Source organism: Piliocolobus tephrosceles, chromosome 15 (genome assembly GCF_002776525.5).
Source record: "Piliocolobus tephrosceles isolate RC106 chromosome 15, ASM277652v3, whole genome shotgun sequence".
Classification (NCBI taxonomy): Eukaryota; Metazoa; Chordata; class Mammalia; order Primates; family Cercopithecidae; genus Piliocolobus; species Piliocolobus tephrosceles.
The window spans coordinates 94575181-94598508 of NC_045448.1; the positions used below are offsets into that span (position 1 = coordinate 94575181).

At 43.2% G+C, this 23328-nt stretch overlaps 1 protein-coding gene and 1 pseudogene across 1 annotated transcript in view; both read right to left on the reverse strand.

Moving 5' to 3' along the window:
* The window catches only part of ACOXL (acyl-CoA oxidase like), a 358184-nt gene that overhangs the window by 138638 nt on the left and 196218 nt on the right, over nt 1-23328 (reverse strand). Inside the window, exon 13 of the mRNA XM_026449783.1 lies at nt 19317-19406. Within this exon, the coding sequence (XP_026305568.1) occupies nt 19317-19406 (90 nt within the window). The remainder of the gene's footprint in view (nt 1-19316; nt 19407-23328) is intronic.
* Nucleotides 13413-15834, reverse strand: LOC111524285 (annotated as a pseudogene).

Here is a 23328-nt window from a genome sequence, read left to right on the forward strand (position 1 = left end):
AGGGAGGGAAGAGCAGGGGAGGGGAATAGAGTAGAGGAGAACAGAGAGACGAAAGAAGGAATGGGGAGAGAAGAGAGGGAAGGGGAAAGGGAAGGGGAAGGACTACTTTAGCACAGAAACCAACATGTAAGCAGCTCTGAGTAATTACTGGGCCTTAAACACGGATTTGACTTGAACCTGGGAGGCGGAGGTTGCAGTGAGCTGAGATTACGCCACTGTACTCCAGCCTGGGCACAGAGCAAGACTCCATCTCAAGAAAAAAACAAACAAACAAACAAACAAAAAAACATCAAAACAAAACAAAACAAAAAAACATGGATTTGAACTTCAAACCAGGAAGGATGGATGGATCTGAAGCAGTGATTTAGGCCCAGCAAAAAAAACATGCACAATTCAATCGAACTTAAAAGTGGTTAGTTTTGTTGTTGTTTTCAGTTCAATCTGGACCAAGTTTAACTTATCTTCTTAGTGTCTCTTTCCAGTTAGCTATAAAGTGGTTTCCCCTTTCTGGTTTGCCTCCTTCCTTCCAGCCACATTTATGGAGCACTTACTATGTACAAGGCACCTACTGTTGATATTGAGTATAGGGAACACTAAAAGGATGAATAAGATACAGCTGTCGGCCGGGGTCTTCCAGTGCAGACAGAGAGATCAGCCTATACACACACGACTATACTCAGAGGGATCTATAAAGAACACGACGGGTACAGAAGCACAGCAAGTTCAAAGTGGATCCCTTTACTTTGAGGACTGGGGAAAGCTTTATGGAACAGAGGAGCTTTTGACCTGAGCCTTAAAGAACGAATGAGCTTCATTCATGTGTTCATTCATTTATACAACACCTAATAGTAGCAACTACTCATTTTCTTTGAGCATCTATCTACTAAGGCTAGGCTCTGCTCCAAACTTAAGCTCTGTTCCAAACTCTTTAGATGGAATACCTAATTTAATCTTCATGACAACTTTGGGTAGTTCATGGAATCACTCACCCCATTGTCCACATAAGATAACCAAGGCCTAGAGAGGTTCAGCCAGTTGCCAGGGTCACATAGCCAAGAAGTAGTGGGGCTGAGGACTTCAACACAGAGTCCATGCTTTCAGATGGAGTTTCACTCTGTCGTCCAGGCTAGAGTGCAGTGGTGCGATCTCGGTTCACTGCAACCTCTGCCTCCCGGGTTCAAGCAATTCTCCTCCCTCAGCTTCCCGAGTAGCTGGGACTACAGGCACACATCACACCTAATTTTTGTATTTTAGTAGAGATGGGGTTTCACTATGTTGGCCTGGCTGGTCTCGAACTCCTGACCTCAAGTGATCCACCAGCCTCAGCCTCCCAAAGTGCTGGGATTACAGGCGTGAGCCACTACACCAAGCCAAGAGTCCATGCTTTCAATAATTCCACACCTAAGCAGCACCTACTGTATGCCAGGCTCTGTTTAGTCACTGGGGATTCAAAAAGAACGCAGGAACCCCTGGTGTGCTGGGGGAGGGGCAAGAGCAGACAGACCGTCAGGATCATGTGATGAGATGACAGGTGAACTCAAAGCTCAGTGGGCACAGAGAGGGACTACGCACTCACACTTGACATAAATTCTGAATCAGAAAAGGAATGGTAGCAGCAACAAAGGCTTTCAGGGCTGCCGGCAGAGCGCCTTTAGAGACATAGCAGCATGGAGAAGCCTGGACGGCCAGGGTGTGTGGCAGGAAGGGGTGGGGCAGGGCTAGACACCAGGCCTTGGCTGCTGTCTGAAGAGCTGCCTTTATCCAGGCGCTTTGGGGAACTGAGTGACGGTGTCAGCATCCGGAGCCTGGTGTGGAGACCCAGGAGGCTGCCAGATGAGCCACCTCTGCGATTTCCGGTTAGAATTTCTGTGCCAAAGCAGAGTCCACAGGCCCGACGTGGTGGTTGTGGTTGTGTGCCCCTAAGTTAGGAAGTTTGGGGTGGTTTGCTGTGCCATAGTAGACAGGAACCGGGAGCTCTTCCAGTCCCTTTCTCCCTTCTTAGTGTCTCTTCTTCCCTTCGCTTCCCATCCCACACATCTGCGCCACATTACCTCAGTCCCCTGGACACATTTTGGCTCTCCTACCTGGAACTTGCCCAGGCTACTTCATGCCACAGTAGGGGCGTGAGCCCTGGTGTCTGGCAACCAAACCATCACCAAATGCAGAACCCACAGTTTATTCTAATAGCCACAGCACAGCCTTAATTGAGCCCCTACTGTGTGCCGAGTGCTCTACAGGAGTAACTGTAAGAGTCCTACAAGGTACAGGTGATGGTCCCAGTTTTACAGGTGAGGGCTGTAACTCTCAGAGGGGCTAAGCCCAGGATTTCACAGTTCCTCAATGTGGGTGAAACAGAGCCTGGGCTATCTGGCCATGAGGCCGCCCTGGCCTAAGCGTGCATTCTTCCTCCAGAGCTCCCTCCTTTGCAGCCTATTGTGTGCAAGGCTCTGTTGCTCACCCCATGCCATAGACGGGATTTTGTTAGACACACCCTTCACAACCCCCATGGCCATTTCACATTAAAAACAAATTATGTGCTTACCTTCTGTTGAAAACTTAGAATTTCTGCACAGCCTGAACCAATGTTCCCCCAATGCAATGGTCAGTGGGAGCTGAGGAGAGGTTACAGCCCCCTTGGAAAGGCGCAAAGGCCCTCCGTGTGCACCAGTCCCCATGGTGCTCTGAGTCCCTCGGGGTCTGCTGCAGTTATTAAGGTACCTGCCTGGCCTTGAAGGTGATTGATCTGCTGATCCCTGTTGTGGGCCTAGTCCAAGGGTCCCATGCACATGGTACAAAGAGCCTGGGAGTGTACCCCTGCCCCGCACCCCCTGTGCTCTTCCCATTACCATCTGTAGCCGGCCCAGTGGAGTCCAGCTCAGGAGCACACCATTCCTGCAGGTAGCCGCGGCCCTCACACCCCATAGAGATTTCATTCTGGCCTGAATTTCTCACTAAAGAGGTAGAAAATGCCATTTTTCATACAGCTGGGCCACAGGCACTGCCCTGGCCAATGGGACCTATGAGGAATTCAGCTGAAGGTTTCTGGGAAAGGGTTTCCCTCGTGCTGTCTTCCCCAGAATCGTGGTAGCTGTTTTAAGACACTGATGAGACGACCCAGAAACCACTCCAGTGTCAGTGGAACTGGACGCTGGACAGAAGCAAGGGACTCAGGGGCAGACAGGCCCCAGCTGTGGGGTCACCAAGGAGCATGGTTGGTGTTCTTATGGTTTCAGCCACTTTAGATGGGTATTTATTACACGCAGACAAACGTGTCCTGACTGCTAACCCGAACTCCAGGAAGCAGATGTGCCCACCTTCCCTAGTGCAGGGCCGGCTGCTGTTCCCAAGTGTTTTCCCATCCCATTCTCACCTCCCCTGGCCTCCCTCTAACCCCCACTCACCCCCATACCGCCCTCATTTCCAGCAAGCTTCCTCATAGTGCATGCGTGTGTCAGCCCCTCCCGAAACCCAAGCCCCACATGACAACAACAAACCATCCAGTGTCATCGGAATACATGTTACTTGTGGAATTTTTTTCAATTGAAAAGAGAAAGTAACTTGTCTTAAATCTGTGACAAAATGAAGAACGAAATGGCAATGGGCAGAATGTTAAAAAAGAAATCCTACTTAGTTTGTTACAACTTGAGTACCATGCAAACCCTTTCTGAAAGAAAAACAATTCTCCTTAACCCCCAATGTTGATTTAAGTTGTTTCAAATTATAACGTTACTCAAACATGCTCAAACATAAAACTAGATATAAACACCTTATGTTTATAGCTCTTGTTCAACTCTAAACTATGAAATTAAATACAAGCAAAACTACAAAACCAATAAGATTCAAATCAACAGCCCTAATCACATGTGACAGACAGTGTTTTGCAGCATGAACTTGTTTTTTTCAAGCCTGTGCCAGTTCCTTTGGGGGAGTTATGCCCACACCTCTGAGGACTGGGCAGAGATCCCTCTGCCATACTTCTCTGTGGGCTGTAAAACTCTCTGCTATGGTTTGAATGTGTCTCCTCCAAAATTTAGGTATTGCCAATGTAAGAGTATTAAAAGGTGGAGGTATTCGGGGGTGATTAGGCCATGAGGGCTCCTCCCTTGTGGGTGGGATTAGGTGCCTTTAGAAAAGGGCTTGATGGAGTGAGTTCCCCCTTCTCCCCTTCTGCCTTCTGCCATGTGAGGACACAACATTCAAGGCGCCATACTGGAAGCAGAGAGTAGCTCTCACCAGAGGCCAGCATCTTGATCTTGGACTCCCCAGCCTCCAGAACTGTGAGAAATAAATGTCTGTTCTTTATCAATGACTTAGTGGTATTCTGTTACAGAAGAAGACATGGACTAAGATACCTCTTCAAGCAGCAAACACATCATACCAATCTTTGGCCTCCACAAAACACAGATGTTTTAATCATAGAAAACCCACATCTGTTCTTTCCTCATTGGTTCCTGGTGATCAAGAAGGTGTTCTCTGGTGCTGACGGGCTTAGCAGTGCAAGACAAAGGCCAGAATCCCCACGGCAATCTCTGGTTATGTGGTTGTTATCCTGATGATCTCTGTATACTGCTTGGACTGTATCTGTTTAGATGATCATCAAAATTAAGACACAAAATTAACACATTCTGTCAAGAACTCATAGTCCCCAATTTGAAAAACTACATTAAAATCAAATTCTGGGGAGCAGAGAAGAAAAGACAAACAAAGGCCCCAGATCCAGAAGGCTCCCTTTTCTCCAGAATCTCACACACATGGAGTCCTGATGAGGAAAAATGTAAATATTTAGATGCTGCTACATCTGGTTTCGAAAAAATTAGTGCCAGCTTTGTGTATGGGTCAATGGATTTGGAAAGAGAAAAACAGAACTTGTCTGTTCTAACTACCTTGGTCCTCTTTTCTAAAATCACTCCAAAGTTCTTCCACATCCCCAAAATAGAATGCTCACGTTTTGGGAATGCATTGTATCAATTCTGTCCCTCAAACTGATCTTCCAGCCCCCCTCCACACTTCATTTCCAATGCCACCACCCTGGCCTGGGCACCACCATCCCCCTCCAGGATGAGAACTTGGGCCCAGGCCAACGCTTGGCTGCCCACCCCCCCACCCCCCATCATCCCCCAAGGCCTTGACAGCCTTCACCTGCCAGGCCTCTGCCTGCCTGTCTGGCCCCGTTTCACACACCTCTACACCTCCCTGTAGTTTTTCCTTCTGCCATCATCAGAGGTGATTCTGGTCGTAAGTCCCTGTCTGCAGGTTTCAGGGAAGGTCCATTGAACTGTTTGCCCTGGTTCTGCTGGGTGAGGCCCTCAGCCCTCCACTTGCTCTCTCTCTCCAGGAGGCCCTCAGAAGAGGAAGGCAGGCACTCTTCCAGGGAAGCAGAGTTGTTACCCACAGCCCTGTCACTCCTGCACCAGCCACTCCTACAGCCCCTGCTGCTGCCATTCAAGTCACAAGCCTTAAAATTGATGTTTCATGTCACGCAATTGGGTGGACCCAGCCCCCACCTCTGACGTTAGGGGTATCTGCACTTTCTCCACTGGCATCTCAACATCTTCACCTGCTAATCTGTGGGGCTCACCCTACAGCCAGAGGGCTTCGGTGAGAATGTTCTTTCAGGTCCACTGTGTGGTTCCTTCCTGGAGCAGAAGGAGTCCAAGTTCTTCAGCCCAAGGTTCAGTCCACACCCACCGCCTTACACAGGCGGGTCTCAGGGTCTCATTCTAACACTTGATGTCCTGCTTGTCTAGGGGAATAATCTGGAATACTTCCCAGTCATGGGAGTAAAGAGGGTTGTTAGTTGGAGGATGGGGTGGGCTTGCGTGTATCATGAGTTGGTCTGTTCTCTTGAAAAGCCCTTCCTTTCTTTGTCACTCTTCATTCCTTTTCTTCCCTCCCCAACATTTTGTATCAAAGGGAGAGAATATTTTTTAATGGTTTTAAATATACTTGATCTCTAAAAATTAAAAGCCCTATTAAATAGTCTTAAATAAAAAGCAAAAATCTCCTACCCAATCTTTTACCTTTAATAACTCACTCCAGAAATAACCATTTTTAAGTAGTTTTTGTTCTCCTAGAAGGGGAAGCTTCCCCGTGTGAAGGTCAAATACATTCTCATGTCATGCTTTAGTTTGCTCGTAGTTGGAGCATGCTTTTCTTGAGTGATTTTGTTTTTCCTGAAGTCTTAATGGACTCTTCTTTCTCTTGTTTCAAGAAGAAACATGCCTTTTCTATCATATCACTAGAATCTTCCTGCTTCTTTTTGTTGAACAGAAATTGTTTCCTTCTTAAAGTCAGTCTTTTGACCCTTCTGACTTCCTGTCAAATTTGGACTAATTGTTTTCTGGGCTTGTCACGTCACTACCATCCAGGTATTTCTTCACACATACTCTACTTGGGTTCGCTCCAGAAAGGATCCATGTCTTTTAAATTCTTCATTTCTTGAATGCTTTTCTGCAGTTCATCCACAAGTAACATTTTTCCGAAAATGCACAGCAAGTGAACTTACCGTGCATTTGAGTATCTGCCTTTATCTTGCCTCATACTTGATCAATAATTTGGCTAACTGTGAAATTTTACATTCAAAGCAACCTTCTTCAGAACTTTAAAGGTATTATTCCATTTTATTCTAGACCTGTAGGCCCTTGCCACTCAATGTGATCCATAGGCCAGGAGCCATAATATCACCTAAGAGATTGCTGGAAATACAGAATCCCCCAACCCCAGAATCTGATTGAACAAGATATCCAAGGATGTATGGGTACATTATAGTTGAGAAGCTGTTGCATCCTTCAGTGCTGCTTGAGAGGTCTGTGGTCAATCTGACTCTTAGGCCTTAGTAAATAATCCCGTGTTTTTTCAGCTTGAGGGCTTTGAGGCCTTTCTTTGTCCTTGCTTGATGTTCTGAAATTCTCCAGGTTGTTTTCAGGCTCTAGTCTTTTCCAATGGGTCCTGCCAACCTCCAGACTTTTTTGCCTTTCTTCAGATCTCGAGAATTTTCTTCTATTTCTCTGATTTACCTGCCTTTCTATATTCTCCAATCCCTTTCTTGGAAATGTTATAGATTTTACACTGATTATCCATCAAAACTGGATGGAATGGAAATTTCCCTTTAATCCTACTCCCCCTTTTTTGTCTTTCTGATCTTCATTCTGGGAAGTTTTCTCAAATTTGTTCTTTAGCCCTTATATTGGATTTTTTTTTTTTTGTAAATGTATATATTTAATTTTCCAATCACTTATGGATCTCTGAATGGTTGTATTTCATAGCAGGCTGCTCTTGCTCTATGGATGCAATGTGGTCACACATCCCTAGGGTTACTAATTAGTTTCTGTTTCTGTATTTTGCTTCCTCCAGTGCCTGTTGTTATGTTTGTTCATCTTGCTCCTTCTTTTTCATGCTGTTGATTTTTCTTTAAATTTTTTTAGATAATACTGTGAGATCACTTCTCATTTTTTAGGTATGATGATGGTTATTATTATGATTTTATAAGAAAAGATCCTTATTTTTAGAAAATGAACATTGAAGCTCTTAGGGATGAAGTGTTTTGATGTCTGCAACTTACTCTCAAATGATTTCATGCACACACACACATGCACACAAACATATGCATAGAGGGTAAAAAAGAGAAATTTTAATATGGCAAAGTGTTAACATGTAATGAAACCAGGTGGACGGTGTGCCCAGACATTTATTGTACTAGTCTTTCAACTTCTGTCTTGAAATTTGTTTGAAATTTTGTATCGTAAAAGTTGAAAATAAAAACAAAACAAAAAAATTTGACGTTGCTTGATTGTTAATTCTCTGATTATCCTTAGGAAAATACCCTCGGCAGTCTGAAATTCCTAAGGAATCAGCTTTCTTAGAGTAAAACAGATATGTGCTTGGTCTCTTTTATTTTCTTCCTCAGTTCAAATTTGATAGAAACTACACTGGACTGATGCCCCACTGCTGGTACCCAGCACACATCAGCCGGCCTGCCCCACAGCATGGCTCAGGCATTCCTGCAGGGGAAGAACAGCTGGGTTCCCCAACCCCTGCAGGAAAGGTCTGTCCTACCCCAAACTACATCTCAGTTGAGTCTAGTGTTTTAAGCACGGAAAAAGTACAAAAGGAGTTTTGTTCTCTTGGCCATCCGCCACAGCCTGGTACCAAAACAACCCAATGCTCCCTTCTGATTGGAGAAACATTTTGTGCTCTTCTGGACATAAGGCTTGATGGTATTACTGCCAGGCTTCCCATCAGCAGGCACACATCTTGCCATGGGCAGTTCCAAGACAGAGGTCTCTGCAACAGAAGCCACCCAGACCAGTCAGGAAGAGGACACCCCTTCCTGGTCTTTAAGCAAGTTAATGGTAGGTCATTTGCATTTTTGCATATTTGCACTGCGAAGTAATGAACAATATATGCAAAATCTCTAACTAACATTCTTTAGGGAATCTGCCATAATGAATTAGGAAGGGACCTGTCTTGGTGTATCTCTAATGAAGCAAAAGAAAGTTATAATGGGATTTCATGGGTGTGGGTAGTAATTGGATTTGGTGGAGGGTATAATTAAATTTCACCAAAGGGCTACAACTTCTGCCCTGGCAAATAATAAAAGGGTCAGAAAACTTTCCATTTTGCTTAAAGGGAAACATGTAAAGCCTGCAGAAATGCCACAGCACATCCCCTCAGTCATGGGACAGCAACCTAGCACCTTCAGGATCTTGAAAGTTTTACCTTCCGGTAGAAAGCTGAAAGCACTGTAGGTAATATCAGAATATTGTGAAACTCACTGGCCAGTTTCTCCCCTATGTCTCCTGAAATTTCCATCTCTACTTCAACAAGGAGAATCAAAGCAGGATACAGCCCAGAGAAGGGTGGCCTCCCCCAAATGGGGAGATTCCAACATACAAGTGGAAGGCTGAGTGGACCAGTACAGGCAGCCAGCACCACCTCCCATCACTGTGGAGGCATCACCCCTGGATGCCCAGCAGCAGAAAACTCTGGGTCCAACGCAGGGCAGTCACCTGGCAGGTTTCCTATGAGGCAGTGCTGACTGATGGCGAACAAGCAGGCTGACCCTCCCCAGCACTAAGCTATGTATTCAGGGGTCTCGGTCTCTCACCCCAAGGGACCAAGCACTGCCTGGCCAGGCTGTTAAGTTTTCTTCCCAGAGAAGGTTTCTGGAGCTGTGGCAGATGCTATTACTGCAGTCAGGTGCTCTGCTGTGGGGAACTGGGTGTCCTGCTATTAAACAGGCCTTCATGGAAATGCATGACTCTCTGCCTGAATTCCTCTCCTGCTCTCAATCCTTGTGACCCATTGTCTCTCCAAGGTCATGCAGAAGAAACAACCCCCACCTCCAGTTGTGTCCACTCAGCTTGTGTCTTAGTCAACTCAGGCTGCTATAACAAAATACCATAAACTGGGTGGCTTATAAACAACAGAAATTGATTTCTCACAGTTCTGGAGTCTGGGAAGTCCAAGATCAAGGTAGTGGTAGATTCAGTGTCTGCTGAAGGCTCACTTCCTTGTTCACAGATGGCACGTTCTTGCTGGGTCTGCATATGGTGTAAGAGGCAAGGAAGCTCTCTTTGACAAGGCGCTAAGCACACCCATGAGGGCAGAGTGATTGTGATCTAATCACCTCTCAAAGGCCCCACCTCCTAATACCATCACCTTGGTACATTTTGTTACATTAATCATGGAGAGACAAAAACATTCAAGCTGTAGCAGGTTGGCCTGTCAATTTCATTCCATGCTTTGCATTCTCCAGAAAGTAATAAAAATACTTGGTCATCTGATGGCCTCTCTCCCACTGTCAATGTCATTGACATTGTCATTTACTTATTCCTGGTTTTTATTTATTGTAGTTATTTGACCTTGGAGAGGGAAGGGCACTAATGCCAATCAGGAAGGACATATGCTTTATCTTATGGCACGATGTGCAAAATAAAGTTAACATGAAAGGCCTGAGACTGCTATCCTGAGACTGCATCTGGGAACCTGGGTTTGGGAAGATTCCCACCATTCCTTGACTGATAAGGGTGGCTCACTGTGCCAAACCGTTTGAGCACACAATGTGGTTTGTGCTGAACATGTGCTTTCTTCTGAAAGTCTGCACTGATATGTGCTAGGCAGAGGGAGTCTACATGACCAGCCCTCAATAAAAACCATGGACACTGAGTCTCTACTGAGTTTCCCTGGTAAACATTTCACATGCATTGTCACAATTTGTTGCTGGGAGAATTAAGCGTGTCCTGCATGACTCCATTGAGAGAGGACTCTTGGAAACTTGTTTCTGGTTTCCTCTGGACTTCAGCCCATGTGCCTTTTTCCTTTGCTGACCTTGCATTTTGTGTGTGTGTGAGAGACAGAGAGAGAGAGACAGAGATGCGTGTGTGCATATATATGTATTTTTTACATATGATTTTGCTGTAATAAATCATAGCCATGAATATAAGTATATCTCAAGTCCTGTGAGTTCTCCTAGTGAATCATCAATCCTGGGGGTGATCTTGGGGACCCTTGACACACCCCACTCATACAAGAAGTGTTTCCAGCTGGATCATCACTTGAGGTAGCATTTTTCCAGTATGTGTCTGGAAGATATCTGTCTGGCAAATTGGTCAAAACAAGGCTTACAGTCTGGACTTAAGGTCTCTGGTGATCTCTTTCTTAGCAGACTGTGAAACTGGACTATGCCCTGGTTCCTTCCCCAGCCTAGGCCTTGGAGCACTTGTATGTGTTCTTAGTGCACAGGGTGCCCGGCTTTCTATGCTGATGATGTTTATTCTCCCAACCAGGTGCTCAGCCTCCCTGCAGCCCAGCATCCCTGCACGTTCCTGCTGTTCACGGTTCAGAGTTCCTCATTTCATGTTCCATGCTCCCACTTACGTGATAAACAACAAGGAGTCCATTTTTCCCCATGCTTCCACTTGAGTTCACAGTTAGAAATTGTGACCATTCCCATAATACACTAAACAGCCTTTCCATAATGCTCACAAGCTAGAGCTTGCAATTAAAAGCACTAAATCACAACTTCAGGGTCAAGTGCTGTTGAATCACGTGCTTATGTTTAAAATATACTCCCAAAGAGCAAGTTGTCAAAAAACCTCACTTGGATCACAAGCTGAGATGGAGAATGTGAATTAGTGTAACGTCTGAATTACTGAATATTCTTAAGAAGACTTTTTGATGCAACATTTAAACAGGAGGGAGACAAAAAACAGGCAATTTTTAATCTAGCCCAAGTTAAATTGTAAGTCTCAATTCTCCCCCAAATAAGCTACTCTCCTATAGATATTGCTAAAAGCTAAGAGGGAATGGGGAGCTGCCACTAAATACCATGCCGCCGTCCTCATTCTAATACACTTTTTAAGATAAATAACAATGGAAAGAATGTTCTTTTTTAATCGTCAAGACCACTTACAACATAGAGATATCAATATTTTGCTCTATTTCTTTCTAAACTTACTCATGCATAGGTTTTTGTTTTATACCTTTTAAAAAAATCCTTTAAATGTAATTGTAGCATTTGCATGAATGTAACTATAGCAATGAAGCATAAGAAATAAATAATTCAGAGAGATCCTATGCGCCCTTTATCCGTTTTCTCCCAGTGGTAACACTTTACACAACATTTAACGGCACCCCAACCAGGAAAACAGTGTTGGTGAAATCTACAAAGATTATTCCATTTTCATGTTATTAATATTTATTTCAGCCATTCTACTAGAAATGTAGTAATATCTCATAGGAGTTTTGATTTGCATTTCCATAATGGCTACAATGATGTACCTATTTTCATGTGCTTATTTGCCATGGCTATATCCTCTTCAGTGAAATGTCTGTTGATGTTTTTTGACCACTTTCTAATTGGATTGTTTGTATTTCACTGCTGAGTTTTGAGAGTTCTTTATATATTCTAGACTCAAGTCCTTTGTTGGAGGTGTCATTTGAAAATATATTCTTTCTGTCTGTAGCTTATCTTTTCATTCTCTTCACATGGTATTTCATAGAACAAAAAATTTTAGTTTTCATGAAATCCAGTTTACCAATTTTTCCTTTTATGAAATGTGCTTTTGATGTCAACCCTAAGAACTTCTTCCCTATCCCTAGGTCTCAAGGGTTTTATCCTTTTTTCTAAAAGCTTTATCATTTTACATTTTATATGTAAGTAGTTCACTTTGAGTTAGATCTCTTTATAATGTGTGAGACTTAGGTTGAGGTTCAGTTTATTGCCTGTGGATGTCCAATTACTCCACCTCTACTTGCTTAAAAGGCCATCTTTCCTCCACTGGATTGCTTTTGCAACTTTGTCAGAAAGCTACAGTTTTTTTCTTCCCTTCTAATCTCTATGTTTTAATTTATTTTTATCGCCTTATTGCACTGCTAAAACTTTTGGCACTAGTTGAATAACAATGGACATTCTTGCCTTTTTCCTAATCTTGGGGGAACAGTATTCAATGTTCCACTGTTAAGCATGATGTTAGCTATAATTTTTGTAGACTCTCTTTTTCAAGTTGAGGAAATTGCCTTCTTTCCTAGTTTGCTGAGTTTTTATCATGAATTGTTGTTGGATTTCGTCAAATGCTTTTTCTGTGTAAACTGACATGATCATGTGACCTTTTCTCCTTTGGTCTGTTGATATGGTGGATTGCATTTGATTGACTTTTGAATGTTGAAGCATACTTGCATATTAGAGATAAATTCCACTAGGTTGCCACATGTAATTCATTTTGTACATTATCAGATTCAATTTGTTAACATTTTGTTGAAGATTTCTGTATCTACATTCATGAGTGCTACTATTATGTAGCTTTACTCTTTTTTTCTTCTATCTTTGTCTACTTTTAGTATCAGAGTAATACTAGCCTTCTAAAATGATCAAGGAGTACCCTACCCTCTCCTCTTCTATTTTCTGGAAATAGAATTTTCTGAAAATAGAAGAGGAGAGAGTAACATTCTTCTTTAAATGGTAAATAGAATTCTCCAAGGCTACAAGGCCAGGAGATTTATTTTTCAGGAGCTTTTATATTATCATGAAGGGTTCAATTTCTTTAAGATTCTAGGACAATTCAGTTTGTCTGTTTCAACTTTGTTGAGTCAGACAGTTTCTAGTTTTTGAGGAACTGGTCCATTTCTTCTAAGTTGCCAAATTCATCAATGTAAAGCTATTTTCTAGTATTCCCTCCTTTTTTTTGGAGACAAAGTCTCACTCTGTCACCCAGGCTGGAATGCAGTGGCACAATCTTGGCTCACTGCAGCCTCTGTGCCCCAAGTTCAAGTGATTCTCTTTCCTCAGCTTCCCGAGAAGCTGGGATTACAGATGTGCACCATCATACCCGGCTAATTTTTGTATTTTTAGTAGAGATGGAGTTTCATGTTGCCCAGGCTGGTCTTGAACTTCTGACCTCAGGTAATCTGCCTGCCTCCGCCTCCCAAATTGCTGGGATTTAGAGGTGTGAGCCACCATGCCTGGCAACCTCATTATTTTTTGATGGAGGCATGATCTCTAGATATATCTTCTGTTTCATTCCTGATACTGGTGATTTGAACCTTCTTAATTTTTAACTTTGTCAATCTTGCTAGAGGTTATCAACTTTGGTGATTCTTTTCAGAGCCAGCCTTTTGTTTCATGGATTTTCTCTATTGTTCTCCTGGCTTCAATTTTATTAATGTATAATCTTCATTTTATTATTTCCTTTCTTCTGTTTGGTTTCTACTTATTTTGCTCTTCCCTTTCAATGTTCTTGAGGTAGGGATTTAGGTGAATGACTCAAGACCTTTCCTCTTTTCTAAAATAAGCATTTAGTACTATTAATTTTCCTTTCAGCACTATTTTATCTGCATCCCATACACTTTGATGTGTTGTGTGTTCATGCTCACTCATCTCTATGTCTTTTTAACGTTCCATTAAAATTTCCTATTTAACCTATGGATTAGTTGAAGTATGTTGCTTCATTTTCAAGTATTTACAAATATTCTTCTTTTCTTTCTGTTCTTGATTTCTCACTTCATTCTATTATGATGAGAAAACATCTTCTATATCTTTTTAATTCTTTTAAATTGGCTGAGGTTTTTTTTTAATGGCCCAGGAGATAGTCCATCTTGAAGAAAGTTCCACCAATGCTTGAAAAACATGCATGCTCCTCCTGCTGAATGGAATGTTCCATCCATTTTCATTAAATCCTGTTGCTTGATTACATTTTTCAGTCCTTTTTTTTTTTTTTTGCTGTCCATAAGTTTATTGTCTTTATCTGAAAAATCTTCATAGAAAATTGTTTGGTTTAGCTCTCAGCAGTCCGCTCCTGAGCTCTGAGGAAGTTTGCCTACTTTTGAGCTACCCGATCTTTCTTCTGAGCAAGGGACATTTTGGGACGGTTCCACCTCTTCTTTTTAACTTCTTTCTTGGGCTTCTTTTCATAGACTGGATTCTCATGTATAGCAGCATGAGCTTTCTTATACATCTCCTCCATCATGTTTGGAGTTACGCTGTTCTTTATGTATTGAGAGAACTGTTTCTTGTAAGCATCTTCATCTTCTTCCATTAAGTAGTGCATGTAATCTGCAACATTCTTGCCCGTGATGTGCTTCCGGTGTACTTCTGCATTAAATTCCCTGCTTTCAAAATCATAACCAGGGAATCATTTGGTACTGTGAGGGACAGACCAGCCTCCATCCACAGCTCCCTTCAGGAAGCCAAAAATTTTATTGCCAGTGACAGTTCTGGCAAGGCCTGTATCTAAATAGCAGGTAAAGGCACCTGGCTGACCATCAATGCTTTCCACATTGTATTCATTGCCTGTCACCTACACTTGGCCTTCATAGATGTTGTCCATGCTAAACCTATTGAGAAGCCCGCGGGCCAGTAGCAGGCCAGTACAATACACTGCAGCATAACTTGTCAGGCCAACCTTCACACCATATTTTGGCAGTTTGTGTGCATATGCTGCACAGACTATCATATTCCCCTCTATATGGGCGTAAGCAATCTGACAAATGATATCTCTATTACATGAACTACTATCCTGTATTTGGGTATGTTGTATTTATTTTTATCCTGTATCACCAAGCATTTCTGAGCATAGTAATTGGTTTTACCCTCAAGTCGTCGTCTAAATTTCACTTGGTATCTCTTAAAGTAGGCCTTATTCTTAACAGCTCTAACAAACCCCATCCTGCGGAACAGAGACCCGCTTTCGCTGCTCAACAGAGACCTGCAGGCCCAGCAGCGCCTATTTTTCAGTTCTTTCTTATCCTTTCTGATTTGCTGTCTAGTAGTTTTGTTAGCCATTGAAATAAATGTGTTGAAATCTCCAACTATAATTGTTGATTTGTCTATTTCTCCTTTCATTTCTATCAGGTTTTCCCCCAGAACATCACAATATCACATTGTATAGTCTTATTATTTACATGTAAATACTTGTGATATATCTCATCACAGTCTAGTGATATTAATGTTTTACTACTTGGAGTGAAGTGTAGAAACCTTACCTCCATTTAGGTCTCTTTGCCCTCCTCACTTTTTAAATATAATTGTCTGAAGTATTTCCTTTACATACATTGAGCAACACACTTCTCTCCTTCTGAGACTCTGATAATGCAAATGCTAGCTCTTTTGTTATTGTTCCACTAATCCCTATGATTCTGTTCATGTTCTTCTTCTCTGTTGTTCAGATTGGGCAAATTCTGTTGATCTGGCCTCAAATTCACTGATTCTACCCTCTATCATATCTATTATTGGGGTCAGACGGCAAGTTTGTTGCATTATATTTTTAACTCTATCATTTGAATTTGGTACCCTTTTATTTGCTTATTTTTTTTTCTATTTTAAAAATTTGTTTTAAGAGTATTTGTAGCAGTTTTGTGCACCTTTGCAGCACTTTTATGGTGGATATTTTAAAATCCTTATCAGATAATTCCAACATTGGATTCTCCTTGGTATCAGCATCTATTGACTTTCTCATTCAAGTTGTGGTTTTCCTGGTTCTTTTATAACAAGTGATGTTCTGTTGTACCCAGTGTATTTAGATATGATATTATGAGATGATATTTAATCTTGAAGTGTAGCAAAAGGTCCTGATGGGTATATGTTCACTTTACTGCTGGGTCCCATCAACACCATGCTGGGGAAAAAGGAGCGCTGACTCACGCTGCCTTGTTGGAGACAGGTGGGGGGCAAGTTCAGTTCCTCTTGGCCCTGCTGACATCAGGGAAGGGCGTGGGGAAGCACAGGGCCAACTACCCCCATTTCCCACCACGTCATTGTGCCTCACTGATGCTGGATGAGGTGAAGGCTCTGCTGCTTACTGGTTCTTGCTACAACAGGGGAGGAGGAAGAAGGATATTAACTCCCCCACTTCATCCTATTTCATTCTGTTGATGCCAGTTGAGGCTAGAGGCTCACCTCCCCACTAAAGCCCCTTTGGGGGTTTAGGGGGCAGGGAGGGAAAAGGTCAAAGTGTCCACTGGCTCTGCTGTACGCTGCTTGATCCAGTTTCTTGTCATCTTGTGGATGTAGAGCTTCAGCTCCTCACTGGGCCCACTGACACCAGGGGTGGGGAGAACACGGAGTAGTGACTAGTCCCTACTCACACCTCCTGGTTAGTCCAATTGATGTCAGATGGGAGTAGAGACTCAGCTCCCTGCTGGACCCCTGTTGGTCCCAGGGTGGGTAGCGGAAGCACACTGGTGATGGGCTCCACATTAAGCCACCTCATTGGTTCTTGTTGTTGCTGAGTGGGGGTGGATTCGCCACCAGGCCTTGCTGACACTACTCTGGTGGGGAATCTGAGCGCCACCTGTTTCCACCAGGACGGGGATAAAAGATGAGCTCCCTGCTCAGCCCCACAAAGGCCACTGGGTGGGGGAGAGGAGTACTACCCCTGCTTCTGCCTGCTTCCTTAGGTCAGGGATCCAGTGGAAGATCAGCTCCCAGTGAGGCTGAAATTGTCAACGGGGGTGGGGAGAGTGGTTATGCTTTTTTGTCGTGTCTGGCTGGTGTAGCATGGGTATTACCAAAAAGATTTTCGGTCATCAGGCCACCATCTTTCTGGTCCTTAGGCTAGGGGATTAGGTATTTCCTGGAGCATATTTTGTGTGCGCCTATTAGAGATACAGGGGACGTGTATCCTGTCTGGGATATATGGGAGACAATAAGGAAATCCAGAGACCTTATTGCTGTTTCATTCTTCAAGTCCCAAAGTCCCTAGGCAGCCTCCTTCTTCCTTCCCCCATCCAGGGTCTTCTCTTCCCATGCTTTCTGTTGTATTTTGTCCAGGAAGTTTAATTGTGAAGAGGAAAATCTGTGAGGAATTGGGGCTATTCTATCTTAGCAGGCCAGGAGTCCCTATTGTCCTTTTTTAAAAACCCCAAATCATGATCACATTCTTTATACAGTCAAGTGCCCCAGCTAAAAATTTCCCATCACCTAGTGATATCTTTGCCATCATGATGTCATAACATAACACATCACCTTATCTATGCTTGGATGTGCTTCCAAATGCAAATACTTAAACATAAAAATTGCGTTAGGCACTGTTGGTGGGAAGGTAAATTAGTACAGCCACTATAAAAAACAGTATGGAGGTTTCTCAAAAACAAAAACAAACAAACAAAAAAACCTAAAAATAGAACTACCCTATGATCCAGCAATCCCACTAGTGGGTATTTATGCAAAGGAAAAATAAATCAATATATCAAAGGTATACCTGCACCCACATGTTTATTGCAGCACTAGTCACAATAGCAAAGAGGTGGAATCAACCTAAATGCCCATCACACGAAGAAATGGACAAAGAAAATATTATATATATACACATATACATACACACCCACACATATATATACACACATATATATAATAGAATACTATTTGGCCATAAAAAATGAAATCATTTCATTTGCAGCTACATGAATGGAACTGGAGGTCATTATGTGAAGTGAAATAAGTCAGGCACAGAAACACAAATATGGCATGTTCTTACTCATACCTGGGAGCGAAAAAAGTTGATCTCATAGCAGTAAAGAGTAGAATGATAGATACCAGAGGCTGGGAAAGGTGTGTGTGGGGGTAGGGGGGATGAACAGAAGTTGATCCATCAGTACAAATATACAGTCAGGTGGAAGGAATAAGTTATAATGTTCCATAGCAGAGTAGAGTGACTAGCGCTAACAACAATATATGGCATATTTCAAAATACATAGAAGAGAGGACTTGAAATGTTCTCAACAAATAGAAATGATAAATACTCGAGGTGATGGATACCCGAAGAACTCTGGCTTGATCCTTACACACTCGAGGCATGTAACAAAATATCGCATGTCTCCCTTATATATGTAAAAATACTATGTATCATTAAACAAATAAAAATTATGTTGCAGTAGCCTGTGGTATTCAGTACAGTCTCATGCCCTACAGGCATGCAGCCTGGGAGCAATAGGCTCCACCACAGAGCCTAGGTGCGGAGTAGGCTGTGCCATCTAGGTTTGTGTGAGCGCACCCTATGAAGTTCACACAACAATGAAACGGCCTAATGACAAATGTCTCAGAATATGTTCCTGTTGTTAAGCAATGCATGACTTGTATGTTTTTGTATCATTTTTACTCACCATGAGTTTTAAATTTCGGTTATAAATAGCACTCTTTGAAAGCACTATTTTAAACGCTACATAATTCCCCACTGAATGACCAGAGCATGATTTATACTGCATAATAATTTTCCTATTGTTGAAAATTTGGACTCCAACATTATTGCTATAATAAATAATGTACTGGTGAAAATGTTTGTGCCTTAACGTTTTCTGTATTTCAGGCTGTTATCTTAAAATACAGCCCAGAAGTAGAATTATACACGGTTCAACAGCAACATGCAAGAGGACGCCCCTGTGCCAGCACAGGGACTTCAACATACTTTAAAACATGAGCCGACTGGATTGAGAAAGGAAAACAGTATTGCAGAATAGTCTAACATGCATTTCCTTGATCATTAAGAGGCTGATCCATTGTCGTTCTTTTGTAAATTGGGTTTTCATGTCTTTTGCTTGTTCATCTTCTGGGGCCTTACACACTCTTTCAAAATGCCCTTCCCAGTAGAAGAATCTGACTCACTATGTATAAGTGGTTTTCTTAAACCAAAAAGATATAATTCAAAGTCAAAGATCAGCTAAGAGAGAAATAATTTAATCCCCCGTTCAGCTACAACAAATATCAAGTGCCTCACAGGAAAGCACCTGCCAATTAAATAAGGCAATCAGATAAAGATAAAACATATGAAACACTTCAGACTTCTGGATAACTCTTGATCTTGAAAACATTTCCCGAATCTTACCTGAAGCATAACAACAGTGTCACCTTCAAAAGTGGCAAACACATCTGTGTCACACTTTAAGCCTGAGATTTGATTTTCCATCATGTAACCCTAGTGCAGAAAAAAGAAAAAAACACACAGACACATTTTAAATTTGCGATCCTATCACTATACAAGACTCACATTTTCTTTAAAATTAAAAAATATACAGAAAATTGAAAAGAGGAAAAAATCCTATTTCTCCTAGTCAAAGTAACCACTGTAAGAATTTTGATTCCTTACATTAGCTTTTAGTTCATGAATATTGTTTTGGTGGTAATAAAAACTATTTGAAAATGGTTGCGTCATCTATTCACAATAGCAAAGACTTGGAACCAACCCAAATGTCCATCAGTGACAGACTGGATTAAGAAAATGTGGCACATATACACCATGGAATATTATGCAGCCATAAAAAAGGATGAGTTCTTGTCCTTTGTAGGGACATGGATGCAGCTGGAAACCATCATTCTCAGCAAACTATTCCAATCACAAAAAACCAAACACCACATGTTCTTACTCATAGGTGGGAATTGAACGAGATCACTTGGACACAGGAAGGGGAACATTCAATCTCATATTGCTTCCAGAAAATATGCTAATGTGCTTAAAATGGATTGTATTTTACAGAGTTTTAGGGTAACATTGATTATGTCAGTCTTGTGGATGTGGAGGCCTAATATTGCCAAACTTGATTGATTTCTACTTAAAATCCTGGGGCCTGTTGCAGGGTGGGGGTAGAGGGAGGGATTGCATTAGGAGATATACCTAATGTAAATGATGAGTTAATGGGTGCAGCACACCAACAGGGCACATGTATACATATGTAACAAACCTGCACATTGTGCACATGTACCCTAGAACTTAAAGTATAATAAAAAAAAAAGAGAGGAAAAAAAAGAAAATGGTTGTGTCACATTTGTGCAAAAGACTTCAACAAAGTAGACTGATTTTTTTCCATCTTTCTTCCAAATTCCAATAAATGCCAAGGTACTAGTGATTATACCTTACCATATGTAGGCAAATGATTTCTCCCCCACCCCCAGCAACCCTTCTGAAAATTAGCCTGTATACCTACAAAACTCCCTGAGAGGCAGCAAAATGTCTTAAATTGCCACTCTGCATGTTAATATCATTAAACACTCTGCACCATAAATTCTCACTCCAGTATTTTTTTTCCCTTTTACTTCCTGAAATCCTTATTTAAATGGCAGTGTTGGCAGTGTTTCTGCACACAAACCAGAGAATCAGCTACACAGGAGAAAGCAAGTTCAGTCCCAAGCAAAACATGAAGGAAGCAAAGCCTGTCTTTGTGTGGCCCCAGGTTCTTCCCCTTCTGAGGGCCTCTGCACTACCTCCTTCTTCCAGCTCTTTGTTCTCCCGGTTAAATCTCCAGAATTGTTCCCTCTGTCCAAGCCCACTTCCACAAATCACTTCTGCCTGTGTCTGTCACGTCAGAGCTGACTGTCCTGTTATTTCTCCCAGGAGTATGTGCAATGAGCACTTTAGCTCTGAATAAGGAGTGACAAGTTTTGCCCTGATAATATTTTCAAGTCACAGAGGCCCATGGGCAGTCATATTCTTGAATCTTCAGGTACCCTTCATGCCTGGGGGACCTGCTCCATTTCTGAAAATGGCCACAGGGGTCCTAGAAGCCTGGATTTCTGGGTTCCTGCCGCCCTCAGAGCCCTGAAAACTTGTAGCCATCAGTCCTGCTCCTGTGGGGAAAGCCACCCTGGAAGGCCCGGCCACCTTTCTCTCTTCCCGGTCTATTTTTGCAGCAGGTGGAAAAGACCCATTAGCTCCCAGGGCAGGGCAGGGACTGCTCCACAGGGAGTCTTGCCAGGTGCCAAATGTTCTCCTCTCCAGCGCAGACCTCCAGGAGCCGACAGATGAGAACCTGCATCTGCCCAGGAGGAAGCGCAGGCTCCTTGGTGTCCCAGGATGCCCAGGGTCCTCTGTGGCAGTCATTGTCCAGGGAAGTCCAAAGTATTCTGGGGAAATTGCCATGCCTGCATTTCATGCTCTCCACTCCCACTCCTGCCATGGGGCATTTTCCTTCCATCTGATGCCCACGGGCTCCCTCAGTCCCCTGGGGATTCGGTTTCATTTCTCTCAGCCTCTGAATTGTCTTGGCTTGAACCAGGGTACCACAGATGCCTGCGCAGCAGGAAGGCTGCCACATCACACATGATTCACAGGCTTCTGTGTCCATTTGGAGCTGCCGACTGAATGGAAGCCTGGGGGATCAGTTCCCTAAAACCACATCCCTGTCCTTCCCAGCTGAGGTGGTGCTGATTGCAGCGTGAGGGCCCCTGAACCAACAGCGGTTGCTCCAGTTGTCAGGGACCATTCCACACACATACTGGCCTGCGTGCTGGGCCAGCCAGGTCTCCCCACAGCTGACACGTGGCCAATGATGCTTCGCTGAAGGTGTATGGGGTTCTCACCTCATATGTCTCTGTTGGGAATCGTTTCATCGCAAGACCTAATCACTGGGCCTTTGCTCTATCTCAGATTAAAACTAAAAATTCAGCCGGAAGAGGCCTACAGAAAAGTACAGAGCGTATGCCTGAGAGTGTGTGTGTGTGCATCTGGGTGCACGCGTGTGCATGTGTGCGTGTGTATGCATGCGTGTGTGCATGTGTGCATGTGTGTGTGCGCGTGTGTGTGTGTGTATGTGCACACGCATGCATACACAGGCACTATGGGCTACATCATTGTGTCCCCCCAAAATTCCTTTTTATTTTTTTTTGAGATGGAGTCTCATTCTGTCACCCAGGCTGGAGTGCAGAGGCATGATCTTGCTTCACTGTAACCTCCACCTCCCAGGTTCAAGTGATTCTTCTGCCTCAGCCTCCAGCATAAGCTGGATTATAGGCACCCGCAACCATGCCCGGCTTTTTTTTTGTATTTTTAGTAGAGACGGGTTTCACCATGTTGGCCAGGCTGGTCTCGAACTCCTCACCTTAGGTGATCTACCCGCCTCAGCCTCCCAAAGTGCTGGGTGGCATGAGCCACTGCCCCTGGTCCCCCACAAAATTCTTATGTTGAAGTCCTAACCCCCACAACCTCAATGTGACTGTATTTCAAAACAGGACCTTAAAAGGGGTAATTAAGATTAAACGAGGCAATTGGGCAACCCTAAAGCAATATTGACTGGCATCCTTATAAGAGGACATCAGGACACAGACACACATGGAGGAACGTGTGAAGACACAGGCAGGAGATGGTCATCCACAAGTCAAGAAGAGAGCCTCAGAAGAGATCCAACCCTGCCCACACCTGGATCCCAGACTTCCAGCTCCGGAGCTGTGAGAACAGAAATTCCTGTTGTTTAATCCACCCAGTCTATGGCACTTTGTATAGTAGCCAGCACAGACAAACACAGCATGTGGGAAGTGTCAGCTTGAACCGTGTCTGTTTATGACCAGAGATAAATCCATGTTAACTGCTTCTCCAACATGAACAAATCTTTTGGAGTCTGAGGAAGCCCTTTCCTAAGCCATCAACTCAAGGCACTCAGTAAGTAGCACCTTAGGTTTTCATTACAAAATGAAATTTTTCTCCTTTCTACATTGGACTCCTGAGTGGGGCTATTCGTTTGTTTATTGGTGGGGTCGACGGGTAGTGGGAAATAAAAGGGTGGTACACAAGACACAGGTTCCATCTGAAACAAAAAGTAAGATTTTCCGTGAGCTTACTTTATTCCTAAGAAGGAGAGAAAGAAACATGAGATAGACAGAGGGAACTCTAAACCCATGTTCCAAATGCCAGCGGAATTCTCAGAGAGGGAAGCAGCCAGAACCTGGGCTCTGTGAAGCAAGAGCTCACTCGGTAGACAGCTCCTCCACTCTCTGCCTTCTGGGTTACATCGAGCCTCTTAGCAACTAATTGTGAGTGTCATGAAGGTTGTGTCCCATTTCAGTGAGAGCCCCACCAAACATATTTTATGATCCAAACTTTGTACATGGAAAGTTTAATAGTTTCCTGC